Genomic DNA, 15,359 nt, shown 5'->3' with positions numbered 1-15,359 from the left:
AGAAGCAAAGGGACATCCCAGCCAAGTTTAAAAATGCTGACACACAGATGTCCCATCCAGTGAGGAATGTTGACAGCATAGTGAGACACTTCTGACATTGTGCTGGATCCTTGTCATTATAACCACTCACATAATTACATATTCACAGAATTCTTGTGAGATGTGGGCAACTAGCTGAACAACTGGCTGGTTATTAATACCTCCACAGACTCTGTTTTTTTTTTAACCATAGTGGTCAAGCAGACATCAGTACCTTTTAAAATAATCTGCTTGTGTCCTTCACATGTTTTCTACCTGTCTCCATTACCTGACTTATAGCTGTCATTTGTCAATCTCCCTGGCAGTCTCTCTCTCGCAGCTGAATTGCATGACTATGTGAAATAAATTTCACAAATTACTCTTGGCACAAGTAAACTTTTTGCTACAATAGGACTGCACTGTTGTGTTCTGTGAGTGTTGCCAGGGTTACCTGTCAAGTGATAACTCTCCTGTTCCATATTGGTTCTGCCTGGCCTGGAGACAATGGTTTGGGCACCAGGTTTAAAAAGGAAGGAATGGAAAAGGAAAATAAGGAAAAACATGTTTTATTGGAAAAGAAGCCTACAGAGGTATTTTCTGTTTAATAAAAGGACTGATTTGAACCTGGTACTGTTGCCTGTGCAGTTGTGTCAAGGGCTTGGGACTCAGTTACTATATATATATATATATATATATATATATATATATATATATATATATATATATATATATATAATCTTCATTTGGATCTTGATCTTTGTTTGTCCGCGAATGAATTAGAAGAAGAAGCACTAGATGGCAGTAGAGAGACAGCTAAAACATAGGCATTGCATTAAGAATCTCCTCCAGGCTTATAGTACTGAAGACTGTAGTACTCCAGTCACACCTCAAAACACAAAATTGTTGTGCTTTAAATTAACTAATCTTTATATACTGTATAATCTTCATTTGGATCTTGATCTTTGTTTGTCCATGAATTCATGTTCCCCTGACACTGCCTTGGTTGTTACTTTTGTTTACAAACACTGTCGATACCACTCTTTGTGTTTAGAGCTGGTGTCGACTACCTTGAGTAGCAATCGTACCTTGAGTACAAAAAATTAAAATGAAAAGAAACGAACTTGATGAGGAGAGAGAAGAAAGGTTGAGAAGAGATCGTGAGAGGAAACGACAGTGTCGTGAAAATGAGATAGACTGTGAACGGAGAGAAGCAGAAATGCTCCTACACCACCACATAATTACTATTCGGACAGTGATTCCGAGTAGCCCGCTCCTATCGAATCAATGTCCAAGGGTTTTGTTTTGTAATTTTGTTTCCCTTATAAAAAATCATAATGCTGTGCGATGAAGGGCCCAGTTCACAACTGGCAGCCGCGTTTAAACAGGGAGCCCTTCACAGGCAACTTTAACACGCGCAACGTAGTTGGGCGCACATGGCTAGTATATATATATATATACAGTGGTGTGAAAAACTATTTGCCCCCTTCCTGATTTCTTATTCTTTTGCATGTTTGTCACACAAAATGTTTCTGATCATCAAACACATTTAACCATTAGTCAAATATAACACAAGTAAACACAAAATGCAGTTTTTAAATTATGGTTTTTATTATTTAGGGAGAAAAAAAATCCAAACCTACATGGCCCTGTGTGAAAAAGTAATTGCCCCCTTGTTAAAAAATAACCTAACTGTGGTGTATCACACCTGAGTTCAATTTCCGTAGCCACCCCCAGGCCTGATTACTGCCACACCTGTTTCAATCAAGAAATCACTTAAATAGGAGCTGCCTGACACAGAGAAGTAGACCAAAAGCACCTCAAAAGCTAGACATCATGCCAAGATCCAAAGAAATTCAGGAACAAATGAGAACAGAAGTAATTGAGATCTATCAGTCTGGTAAAGGTTATAAAGCCATTTCTAAAGCTTTGGGACTCCAGCGAACCACAGTGAGAGCCATTATCCACAAATGGCAAAAACATGGAATAGTGGTGAACCTTCCCAGGAGTGGCCGGCCGACCAAATTTACCCCAAGAGCGCAGAGATGACTCATCCGAGAGATCACAAAAGACCCCAGGACAACGTCTAAAGAACTGCAGGCCTCACTTGCCTCAATTAAGGTCAGTGTTCACGACTCCACCATAAGAAAGAGACTGGGAAAAAACGGCCTGCATGGCAGATTTCCAAGACGCAAACCACTGTTAAGCAAAAAGAACATCTCGTCTCAATTTTGCTAAGAAACATCTCAATGATTGCCAAGACTTTTGGGAAAATACCTTGTGGACTGATGAGTCAAAAGTTGAACTTTTTGGAAGGCAAATGTCCCGTTACATCTGGCATAAAAGGAACACAGCATTTCAGAAAAAGAACATCATACCAACAGTAAAATATGGTGGTGGTAGTGTGATGGTCTGGGGTTGTTTTGCTGCTTCAGGACCTGGAAGGCTTGCTGTGATAGATGGAACCATGAATTCTACTGTCTACCAAAAAATCCTGAAGGAGAATGTCCGGCCATCTGTTCGTCAACTCAAGCTGAAGCGATCTTGGGTGCTGCAACAGGACAATGACCCAAAACACACCAGCAAATCCACCTCTGAATGGCTGAAGAAAAACAAAATGAAGACTTTGGAGTGGCCTAGTCAAAGTCCTGACCTGAATCCAATTGAGATGCTATGGCATGACCTTAAAAAGGCGGTTCATGCTAGAAAACCCTCAAATAAAGCTGAATTACAACAATTTTGCAAAGATGAGTGGGCCAAAATTCCTCCAGAGCGCTGTAAAAGACTCATTGCAAGTTATCGCAAACGCTTGATTGCAGTTATTGCTGCTAAGGGTGGCCCAACCAGTTATTAGGTTCAGGGGGCAATTATTTTTTCACACAGGGCCATGTAGGTTTGGATTTTTTTTTCTCCCTAAATAATAAAAACCACCATTTACAAACTGCATTTTGTGTTTACTTGTGTTATATTTGACTAATGGTTAAATGTGTTTGATGATCAGAAACATTTTGTGTGACAAACATGCAAAAGAATAAGAAATCAGGAAGGGGGCAAATAGTTTTTCACACCACTGTATATATATATATATATATATATATATATATATATATATATATATATATATATATGATGAAACAAATCAGATCAACCTACCAGTATAGAAAAGAAAATACTTGTAAATACTTTATCACTACAAAAAGCACTATTTAAACCAAAATGGCAGTAATTAAATCCATAAATATCACTGAAGAATCCAACAGCTGCTTTAACTGCTGGTAAGATTTCATCATGCATAATTTTCTGACAAAGAAATAGGCCCTTAATGAAATTAGAGTCTGCAGATTTTCTGTAATTTAAACAAAATATCTCTCAAATGAATAATCATCTGTGTTTGTATTAATTAGGAGTGAATCTGTGCTGAACATTTGTATGCATTTGCTTGGAGCTAAAATGTTAACGCTTCTGTTAATCTCATCAAAGATTTATGTAATACACCTCCATGTTTTCAAACTAAAACACTAAATTTAAATGTGTCATTCACTTTGTCTATTAAAGGGTGATGTTATGAAACTTCCACATTTATTCATTACCCTTAAGACCTGGTAATATTTAAGCATCAGTCAATGCATTTTTAGACATGTTTTTTCCATTACAACCTTAGATAAGGCACCAGTATACGTTTGGAGTCACTCGCACACACTCAGGTAGTATTAACACATTCTGTACATCTTTGAGATATTGAAAGAACTAGAATGTTTACAGAAAATCGACACAGACAAGAGCAGAACATGTATGCTTCATATAGTCAATGGCCAAACCTGGATACAGTATGATCTCAGGTTTCCTGAAGCTATAAATCAGTGGTGCTAACCACTCTGCAACTACGCTATCAAACATATAAAGTACTAATGTACTGTGTGACATATGAAAAGTATGTATTAATCATTTCTGTCACTGTACTTTATTAACATATCTTGAGAGAGTTCCCATATCAAAACCCTTTTGTAATCTAAAGACGATAATGTTATCTGTCATGTTCCATATGTGCAGAGTTACCTGTGACAGAATTGAATAGGATAGCTCCAACTTTATTCATCATATATAATTTTGTTTTAGAAAATGGTTTTTCTCATAATCTTAGGATTTCAGAAACCTAGACAGGTGGCTACTTGTTGCATGTGCTTGGTGGTTTCTGGAAGACTACAATATTTGAGAGCAGAGACTTGATAGAAAGTGATGACTAAAGTTAAAACTAGATAGATGAAAGAAAGTATTTTGGCACTGTAGAGTTTTGTCAATTGTCTTCCACATCTTGTAATAATTACTAAGTGGATTTGCAGTGGTGATTAGAGGGTACTAGGCTATACCCTAAAAGATCCAGGGTCTCCAGCCGGCATTAACTTCCACCACTTATTTCTTCAATTATTAGTACACTAGCAAAATACCCGCGCTTCGCAGCGGAGAAGTAGTGTGTTAAAGAGGTTATGAAAAAGTAAAGGAAACATTTTAAAAATAACGTAACATGATTGTCAATGTAATTGTGTTGTCATTGTTATGAGTGTTGCTGTCATATATATATATATATATATATATACATACATATACACATATATTATATATATATATATATTATATATATATATATATACACATATATTATATATATATATATATATATACATATATTATATATATATATATATATATATACATATATTATATATATATGTTATGAGTGTTGCTGTCTTTTATATATATAATATGCACACACACACACATAAACATATATATACATATATATATACATATCTACATATACACATATGTACATATACATACGTATATACACATCCACATAAACATATATATACATACTAGCAAAATACCCGCGCTTCGCAGCGGAGAAGTAGTGTGTTAAAGAGGGAATGAAAAAAAAAGGAAACATTTTAAAAATAACGTAACATGATTGTCAATGTAATTGTGTTGTCATTGTTATGAGTGTTGCTGTGTTTTATATATATAAAATACACACACACACATATAAACATATATATACATATACATATACACATATATATACATATCTACATATATATATATATATATACATATACACATCCACATATCAACAGATATATATATACACATATATACACACACACACGCTTTATGGGTGATGATTGTTTTACTCTTTTTATCTTTATTTTATTTTATTGTAGAATCAACTCCTATCTGCGCACAGCAGGGCAGCCGTGGGCGGATGCGTATGGTGTATTCACTCCATGTTATCGTGCATTGCGCTGTCAGTGTTATTTTGATAAAAGAATTTGAACAACATATAAGAAGCGTATAAATTATTAAACAGTAAAACATTAACATTTAAGAAGTAAAGTTACATGAAGTACTACTGCAGTGCCTTCGGGTATACCTCATTTTTTGTTTGCCCATTACATGCTTAAATGTATAAATTTTTTGGTGCACCTACCCGAGAACACGCGACATATAACCGAGCGTGGGAGAAGCATGGATTTTAAACACGCGTTGAGTTCATCTGCTGGTCTCCCTCGTGGAATAACTGGTAATGTTTGACTAAAATCTACAGCGAATAAAACGACATTACCTCCTATTTATTTTTTTACGATCTCTGAGATCTTGCTTTTTTCGGTTCAAGGCTTCATAAGCTCTTTTATGTTGTATGGTGTACTTATCCCAAACCATCATCTTTGAATGTTGCAAGACTTTCGCCTTGTATGTAGATCGGGGTAATTACATTCATTGCATTCCTAGTCTGAATCACAATCTGATTGTATGGGTGGTTACCTGGCACTGTAGGGTTGCCACCCGTCCTTTAAAATACAGAATCGTGCCGCGTTTGAGAATGAAATTGCGCGTCCCGTTTTGAATCAATACTGGACGGGATTTATCCCGTTTTTTTTTTATCATTTTTTTTTTAAAGCAGCGTCTCATGCAAATCATCCCACACGCATTTTATGAAGATGCCTCCTTTCCTACTTTGGATTGGGTAATACTTGATGTCATCATTAGTTTGATTGGTGTTTTTAACTGTCCAGTGAGGAGGGCGTGTCTTTTAAGTACAGTCTGCAAAGTGTTGGCACTGAGATGTGGCGTCAGCGCCATAGTTGAAGCCCCTAACGTTGCGGTCAGCAAGTCGGCTAACATCCGCCATGTGCCGTCTTTCAGTTGCGAGAAGCAGATCATAGAATGGTTGAAACTGTTGCCCCTAACGTTGCGCCACGGCGTGTGGTTCGTTTATACCTCGTGTCTTCTCATTAAACTTTTATCTCGCGAATATGTTATTGCAATCCGCAGCGGGAGCGTTTCTATAAAGTTAATTGAAACTTACGTTTTACACCGTGCTTTGTTTCCCTTATGAACATGCTTGTATGCTTAACTCGCTCCGTTCTCAATTGTTTAATTAATTTTTTGCTCTTCGCTGTTTGCGGCTGTTCCTCCATTTCCCCCTACTTCGTTCTTTTATCTCGCGAATATGTTATTGCAATCCTTAACGGGAGCGTTTCAATAAACTGATTGGTTGAAACTGTTGCCCCTAACGTTGCGCCACAGCGTGTGGTTAGTTTATACCTTGTGTCTTCTCATTAAACTTTTATCTCGCGAATATGTTATTGCAATCCGCAGCGGGAGCGTTTCTATAAACTTAATTGAAACTTACGTTTTACACCGTGTTTTGTTTCCCTTATGAACATGCTTGTATGCTTAACTCGCTCCGTTCTCAATTGTTTAATTAATTTTTTGCTCTTCGCTGTTTGCGGCTGTTCCTCCATTTCCCCCTACTTCGTTCTTTTATCTCGCGAATATGTTATTGCAATCCTTAACGGGAGCGTTTCAATAAACTGATTGAAAATAGTTTTGCATTTACCTTTTTAGTAAAAGGCGAGCTTTTAAGCCTGAGAAATCACCCCGTAAATGCACACGTTTAATTGGACATGTGTTAATATGTATGGTTACACAGTATTAAAAGACAGTGAACAACGTCAGTTACCTTTCTTCCCGCGTTTGATAAAAGGTGAGCTTTTAAGCCTGAGAAATCACCCCGTAAATGCACACGTTTAATTGCACATGTGTTAATATGTATGCTTACACAGTATTAAAAGACAGTGAAAAATTAACGTCATTTACCTTCGTTCCCGCGTGTGACTCGTGCTGTAAATGTCTTCCTTGTTTTTAGTTCACGTGATTACGTAGGAGGCGTGATGACGCGATACGTGACTCCGCCTCCTCCATTACAGTGTATGGACAAAAAATATGTTCCAGTTATGACCATTACACTTTGAATTTCGAAATGAAACCTGCCTAACTTTTGTAAGTAAGCTGTAAGGAATGAGCCTGCCAAATTTCAGCCTTCCACCTACACGGGAAGTTGGAGAATTAGTGATGAGTGAGTCAGTGAGTGAGTGAGTCAGTCAGTGAGGGCTTTGCCTTTTATTATTATAGATGAATTGTAAAAACGGGATATGGCCAATACCTACTGTTAAGCCCCAATTCTGCTCCAAAAATGTGAAACTGTCAGTAGATTTTTACAGTAGTCCATTTTATATTCAAAGCAGTACAAAACAAACAAACACCTCTACCTTTTTAAGACTACTATAAGCCATACTCATATTTAGATCTTTTACTCAGCTCCACGTAGGCTATATTCACAACATTTATAGAGCAAAGTGCACATTGTATTCAGTCTAATGTTGAGTGTATGATGCATGTACTCTTCCCTGGTATGAGTTAGTGTTAGTTTGTATACATAAGTGTGCTCTGTGATGCACCAGCCTAATTGTGTTCCTCCCACACAGAGTAGCCAGTATAGGCTCTGGACCCCCATATCCTCTTTTGGAATATGCAAGTCTGAAAAATTATTAGTACATATATAGATTGTATAAATTAATAGTGCTTTCGCTTGTTTTTTGCAGATTTCTTTAATATGTCATCAAAAAAGCATTGATTCCTGAATTGCATTTAGTAATTGAAATTGTTCATCAAGGTTTTGCTAGAAAAATAGTAATTCAGTAATTAGCAAAGCAGTAAAACTGTTGGAATATATTCCAGTGGTTTATATATTCTGGGATCCAATGATACGTGTCAGTTCAACGACAGAAATGTGTTAGACCTGACTTAGATGCTCTAGTGAGCTGATTCAGTATCACGTTTTAACTGCACAGATTTATTCACTGTTTTTACAGCCCTTAACAGGTATACAGTCAAATGGCCCAGGACTTCAGTACAAAGTTAGCTGGAGGCAAAAAGATGTGAATGAAGAATTTACAACAATAAAAGTTGCAAATGTTTCTAAGTACATTGTTTCTGCAACACCAACCTTTGTTCCATATGAATTTTATGTGCAAACGATAAATGACTTTGGACCCGGACCTGAGCCATTAATTCATGTGGGACATTCAGGAGAAGACTGTGAGTATGTTTTCTTTAAAAGAATGTTTTTGCAAACATGTAAAAAGTAAAATAACTGATAAGACACCCCAAAAAGAGATCAAATTGGTACAGCCACCAGAAAATGAAAATATTCGAGGGAGCCTGCACCTCCAGCTCTAGATATCCTTATAGCAAGTTTTATGTGAAATGATGATTATGATACAGTAGATTTCATTTGTATACATCCTCTGTATGCTCAAAGTGCTTTCACATGAATTAGAAAAAGACATTGCATCTACCCTACTCATATCATACTCATTCCTTAATTCACTGTTGACATATAAGTAATAATTTCACTGCACTCTGTAGACCGTACAGTAAACTTGAGCTTAGAGTAAAATATTTTTTGTCTTTGAATGCTTTGGTTTCCATATTGTCGGTGCCCTCTGCTGACTTCAAGTAGAACTGCATTAGAAATGAATGTTGTCATTCGAGCATTGTGCATATCCCTACTCAGATACAAAACATATGAATTATTAAACAGATGAAGGGTCATCAAAAAAGATGGACAGAATTTCAAAAGTTGAACTATAATAATTTATTTTTTTAGGAGAATGTGTAAATGTTTTCCAAGATTTTTTTTTTCTCATTTATTGAGAAATGCTGTTCTTGTTGAAGTGGTTGTTGATGAGCATTATTTGTTGAGTGGAAGGCATCACTAGGTTAGTATTTATTCATCCCCTCCTCCTAGACTAGACTAGAGGAGCATACAAATGATTTCATTTTGCACTGCACTGAAAAATGAACCGTAAAACCTGTGAAGGTATGACATTTAATATTTTTGCATCCTTTTTAAAAAGATAATTGAATTCCATTTTTTGTGTTTGTGTTATGCTTCACAGAAATTTGAGTTAAGGAGGTTATTTTTCATGATGTAACACACTTTGAATACATGACATTAAATTCTGCTTGGTCTACTTGACTGTTTATTATATTAACTTATCGTCCTTAAAATGCCTTCAAATTTTCTACTTGAAGTAAATGAACCTCTTACACTTACCTCAGTTGAGTGCCCCGCTATGATTCTGCTGGGGAATTTCATTATACACATGGACATTAAAGACATTCCACACAGTAAAGGCGGCGTTTATATCTTCTACTTACCCCATGTTGTTTGTCATGATGGCCAAGAAAAAAATTTTATCCAATGTTTTCATGGAGAACAGAGATAACAAACTTTCTGATTTGATTCCCTGATTGTGCTTAAACCAAACCTGAACAACAGCAAATCATATAAATACATCCAAGAAAAAAATCACAAGTTACTCACGTAACATAATTTATATGTCAAATATCCAGGCATATGCTTACAAGGTCCCAAAAACATTTTTTGCTGAAATATTGTTAAATAAACCACTTACAAAAAAAAAATTCTCCCATGAACAATAGTGGAACGTGCTCAAATGAGGACAAGCATTTGAGCTGAAGATCTGCCTCCTTTCACATTCATGTTAATTCTTGACAGACTCTTCATAATTAGTTATGAGCAAAACAGAAACTTTTAATTCACATACAGATTCTAGAAACTAATAATAAAGTTTCATAGGCAATTTCAGAATTTTTTGGAGTTTAAAGGGTTTTTTGGGTGGAATGCCTTGTTCACATTTCCATATTTACCTATGTTTTTCTTCAGCCATGTAAAGCATATAAAGTAAATTATATTTATGCATCTTCTATACATTACTGTGGAGAAGTGCAGTACATTTTTAAGAACGTGACCTTCTGCATATTTTCCTCATGAAGATGCACTAGAATGCACAATCATGCATATTACTGTGTTTTCTCCACAGGAAAACTCAGTACACCAAAAGATGCCACTGCCAAACCGCTTGCCTACACTGCCATTACATAGCAATCGCCTTATCCTAGTTGAGGTCATGCACACTTCCAATATGCAAATGCATGAAGATACCTCCAGACAGGAACTAAACAGCTCTCTTCCTGTGTGAACAGCAAGAAGTCAAGCAAAATGGCACTTTATATTGGCTAACTAAAAAGTTTACAATATGCAGGGTTTCAAGGCAACTCAGGGCCCTTCTTCAGGCACTTCTTTCAGAAAGTGAAACGGTTTAGTTTGCAAATTTGTTTGCAATTGAAACACTGAGGTTTGCTGCAAAATTCAATTTCAAGCAAATTATTTTTGCTAATCACTATTCATGACCATAGTATATTCCCAGTCTTATCATTTACCTTTGAGCCTCATATGACTTCTCTTACTAAAATTGCATTTTTTCACCTATACAGCATTGGTCATCTTTGCCCTTTACTTAACAAGAAAGACATTGAAACACTTGTTCATTTTCTCTTGATTATTGTAATTTCCTGTTAACCGACCTCCCAGTTCAAACACTGACATTATTCAAAATTCAGCTGCTAAAACATTTATCTTACACCAAGCATACAGAACATATCACTCTTGGTCTTTATCACTTACATAAACGACTGGTTTCTTTGCATATAGAATACAAACTTCTGTTTACGCTCTTCAAAGTCTTGCAGAGTCTAGCCCCACATTTACTTAATTGAGCTCCTTCACCCTTACAGTCCTTGACATTCAATTATGTTGTCTTGATAGTAGACTGCTGATGGTCTGTCAAACAAAGCTACACAGGTAGTGTATTTATCCCAAAGATACTATCATTAAAAAGGTAATAGAATTTGAGGCCACCAAATTAGTGTAAAAGACCATACAGTGGAACCTCAGGTCACGAACGTCTTGGACCACGTACAAATCAGGTTATGACCAAAAAGTTAGTCAAACTTTTGCATCTGTTCATGACCACACACTTGGGTGATGAACAAACCAGTTTCCCTTCCAGTTCGTAAGCACGCCGATGATTTCCGCACGTGTTCAGTCTCTCCCTGTACAGTACATTGTTCTCGGTCAGACGTGCATCGCGCAGAGGGACTTTACCTCAAAACTGTAATCTCCTCTCCACCCAGTTCCTCAGCACTTCCTTCATGCCAGAACTCGACTCATACAAGGTTAGTTTTCTTGGTTGTTTATGGTTAGTTTTTGTATAAATTACAGATTTTTCAAATGTTCATTTTTTCCCTGTGCTTAAAACTCATTAAAAAAAGTGTTTACAGCGATTGGTTCGTAAGGCTATTAGCGTAAACTCCTGCAATGTTAGTTTTCTTAGTTGTTTATGGTTGGTTTTTAAATAAAGTTTGGATTTGCTCAAATGTTCCTTTTTTTCCCTGTGCTTAAAACTCATTAAGAAAAGTGTTTACAGTCATCTGTTCGTAAGGCTATTAGCGTGAACTCCTGCAATGTTACTTTCTTGGTAGTTTTTGGTTGGTTTTTAAATAAAGTTCGGATTTGTTCAAATTATCCTTTTTTTTCCCTGTGCTTAAAACGATTTTAAAAAAGTGTTTGCAGCAATCAGTTCCTAAGGCTATTAGCGTGAACACTTGCAATATTAGTTTTCTCTGTTCAAGGTTTTCTCAGTGTTATTCAATGTTTTTACATTTAGTTTAGATAGATAGATAGATAGATAGATAGATAGATAGATAGATAGATAGATAGATAGATAGATAGATAGATAGATAGATAGATAGATAGATAGATAGATAGATAGATAGATAGATAGATAGATAGATAGATAGATACTTTACTATTATACTGTGCATTCTATGGTATAATTAACTATTTTTGTGCTTAAAAATCTTTAAAAAATATATATTTACATTCAGCTCGCACAGCCTGGAACAGATTAATTGTATTTACGTACAATCTTATGGGGGGAAATTGTTTCTGGTCACAGCCAAATCGGATTGCGACCAGAGTTTTGGAATGAATTACGGTCGTGACCCGAGGTTCCACTGTACATTTAAGGTTGTTTATATATAAGCACAAACTTCTGCTTTCTTTTTCCTCTCCTTTCTTTGTCATCTATTGTCAAGTGCAGTAGAGAGCCATTGGCCCCAAAAGTACCACTTGATGAATCACATGTTGTCATAAAGGATTTTCTTTTCCTGGGCTCTTCCTCTCAGTAATGTTGCTCCTTCCTATAGTAATCGTGTCAATAAAAAATTAAAGGATAAGTTGATTGTATTTTAATATTAGCCAATAACATGTTCATAACAGCTAGCCTTGGGCTGCACTACTTAATAATTTTATCTCTAATCTTTTCCTTTGAATTTGCAGTACCAATGGTAGCTCCAACAAATGTACGTGTACATGTAGAAAACAGTACACTTGCAGAGGTTCATTGGGATGCTGTACCTGCTAAAAGTGTGAGAGGAATTCTTAAAGGTTATAAAGTAAGTAAACATATTTTGCCAACCAGTAAAAATTTTTATTTTTACCCTGCTATAACTTCTTTGAAATCAACTCGATTGCAGATAGCTAGTTGTGATACTGTCTGTATAACAAAAGAAATATTAATATTGTTTCTCCAAGAAATAGTGTCTGCCTTCTTAGTGTACCTTTAATTTGTTATCATTCTAGATTTATTATTGGAAGGAGAGAAGTCTTAATAAGCGTAAGAGACGCAATACAGGAAAAAGTTCCTTGATGTTCGATAAGAATAAGACCCATGGAAAGCTGCCAGGACTGGAACCTTTTAGCCATTATGTTCTGAATGTGCGAGCTGTTAACGGCAAAGGAGATGGCCCACCCAGCCCAGACCAACACTTTGAAACTCCTGAAGGAGGTTTGGAGTTAAAACTCTATATGAACAGCTCATATATAGTACAAACCTTGAAAGTATAAGTTATGCCATTTGGCTGAGCAAAATATTCAAATATATGTGCTTATCAAATTTAAAAACAAATTATTAAAAAAAAGTATAATATTTCCAATAAATTATAAAGCTATTTGATTTAAACGATTAAAGACTTTATATTATAAAATGGTAATCTTAAATTTTATTTTTGTCTTAATCCAGTCCCAGGAGCTCCTGCATTTTTGAAGGTTACAGATCCAACGCTTGATTCTTTAACGCTAGAATGGAGCCCTCCTGTACATCGTAATGGCATTTTAACTGGCTATACACTGAGGTATCAAGCAAGTAAGTGACTCATACAATGGAATTAAATAAACTGTTTGTTCTATGTGTATTTCATTTTACTTTGAAATATACATTAATAGGGCGGCACGGTGGCGCAGTGGGTAGCGCTGCTGCCTCGCAGTTGGGAGATCTGGGGACCTGGGTTCGATTCCCGGGTCCTCCCTGTGTGGAGTTTGCATGTTCTCCCCGTGCCTGCGTGGGTTTCCTCCGGGCGCTCCGGTTTCCTCCCACAGTCCAAAGACATGCAGGTTGGGTGGATTGGTGATTCTAAATTGGCCCTAGTGTGTGCTTGGTGTGTGGGTGTGTTTGTGTGTGTCCTGCGGTGGGTTGGCACCCTGCCCAGGATTGTTTCCTGCCTTGTGCCCTGTGTTGGCTGGGATTGGCTCCAGCAGACCCCCGTGACCCTGTGTTCGGATTCAGCGGGTTGGGAAATGGATGGATGGATATACATTAATAATAAAAACTGTTTTATAAATGCAATGTGTCATCTGACACATTTACACGGGCTCTGAGTTCTGAAAATGTTTCTATTGTCAGCTGAATGAATTACTCCTATAGAAAGGATTTTGATTTTTTTTTATCATTTTATTGAATTTATTAAAAGCTAGTAACATTCCATAGCAAGCAAGTCAAATTTGACAAAACTAAGTTCAAATCAACCCCCACCCATGAGTAAAAGAGCGAGGCCAACAGACAGACTTTAACTTAAACTTTAAGGGTAGAAAAAAAAGGGTGGAGAAAATCCTTTTACCCCAATTTAAATGCTTATTCTAAAATGTTACTGATTAGATCCTGCCAGGTTTTAAAAAAGTTTTGCACAGATCCTCTAAGTGAGAATTTGATTTTTTCCAATTTCAAATAGTATATAGCATCAGTTACCCAATGACTTAAAGAGTTAGGATTCTTCCAGTTGAGCATGATAAGTCTACGTGCCAATAGTGTAGTAAAGGCAATCACAGTTTGTTTGTCCTTCTCCATGTTAAGCCCACCTGGAAGTACACCAAACAAAGCTATTAATGGGTTAGGAGAGATTGAAAGCATTTTGATTTTATTTCAGTTTTAAACACATGGCCATAAATCCATAGTTCATTAAAGTTATAATGGTTGGTAAAATGTTATACCAAACATTGTTTATTTACAGTACACTGTATGTCCGTTTTACCAATACTTGTAACCTTGTCTTTCCAGTGCCATGTACTGTCTATTCTGCTCTGTTTTGTTCTCCTAGATTTATGTTTGTGTGTGGGAATCATTATTAAATGCAGCTTATTTTTAAGTTATTAGCAACATATTAAAATAATGTTTCTCTTTTTTTACGTGCATTACAAAGTCAACAACACCCACAAACTTGGCCCTCTGCTGGAACTTGTAATCCCTGCCAATGAGACGAGTTGGACTTTAAAAAATTTAAACTATAGTACGCGCTATAAGTTTTATTTTCATGCGCAAACATCTAAAGGACCAGGAAGTAGCCTAACGGAAGAAGGAGTAACTATTATGGATGAAGGTAAGTTCTGCAATTTTATGTTGAATCATAATTTCTTCACCTTGTAAATGAGTTAACAACTAAACATTTAATGGTACATATATGATTTTTGAAACAAAGCAACAGATAACTGGTTAAATTAAAAAAAAAAAAAAACTTGTTTGTGTAATTCAGTCTGTTCTAGGTATAAAGTACATTTGTATTTTTTATTGTTTTAAATTTATATACAGTGTATGCAACTGAACTGATAAGAAGCCTATAGTGATACTAATCACTATTATATTTAATATGTTATTTTATTAAAGGATAAAAGTTTTACATCAAAATCCCTTAAGACAATTGTTTTTGCATGTTAGATAGTCATAATCATCTGCAGAGAAATC

General features: G+C 36.0%; 1 protein-coding gene across 17 annotated transcripts in view; it reads left to right on the top strand.

The window, feature by feature from the left end:
• Positions 1 to 15,359, top strand: part of nrcama (neuronal cell adhesion molecule a) — a 221,522-nt gene that overhangs the window by 187,699 nt on the left and 18,464 nt on the right. For all 17 annotated transcript variants that reach the window (XM_051935694.1, XM_051935704.1, XM_051935689.1 and 14 more), the window contains 5 exons: positions 8,229 to 8,454; positions 12,626 to 12,741; positions 12,929 to 13,133; positions 13,368 to 13,490; positions 14,821 to 14,997. In XM_051935694.1, coding sequence (XP_051791654.1) covers positions 8,229 to 8,454; positions 12,626 to 12,741; positions 12,929 to 13,133; positions 13,368 to 13,490; positions 14,821 to 14,997 — 847 coding nt within the window. The remainder of the gene's footprint in view (positions 1 to 8,228; positions 8,455 to 12,625; positions 12,742 to 12,928; positions 13,134 to 13,367; positions 13,491 to 14,820; positions 14,998 to 15,359) is intronic.

Source organism: Erpetoichthys calabaricus, chromosome 1 (assembly GCF_900747795.2).
Source record: "Erpetoichthys calabaricus chromosome 1, fErpCal1.3, whole genome shotgun sequence".
Lineage (NCBI taxonomy): Eukaryota > Metazoa > Chordata > Cladistia > Polypteriformes > Polypteridae > Erpetoichthys > Erpetoichthys calabaricus.
Note: the sequence above shows the minus strand (reverse complement) of the source record. Positions and strands in the feature narration are given on the sequence as shown.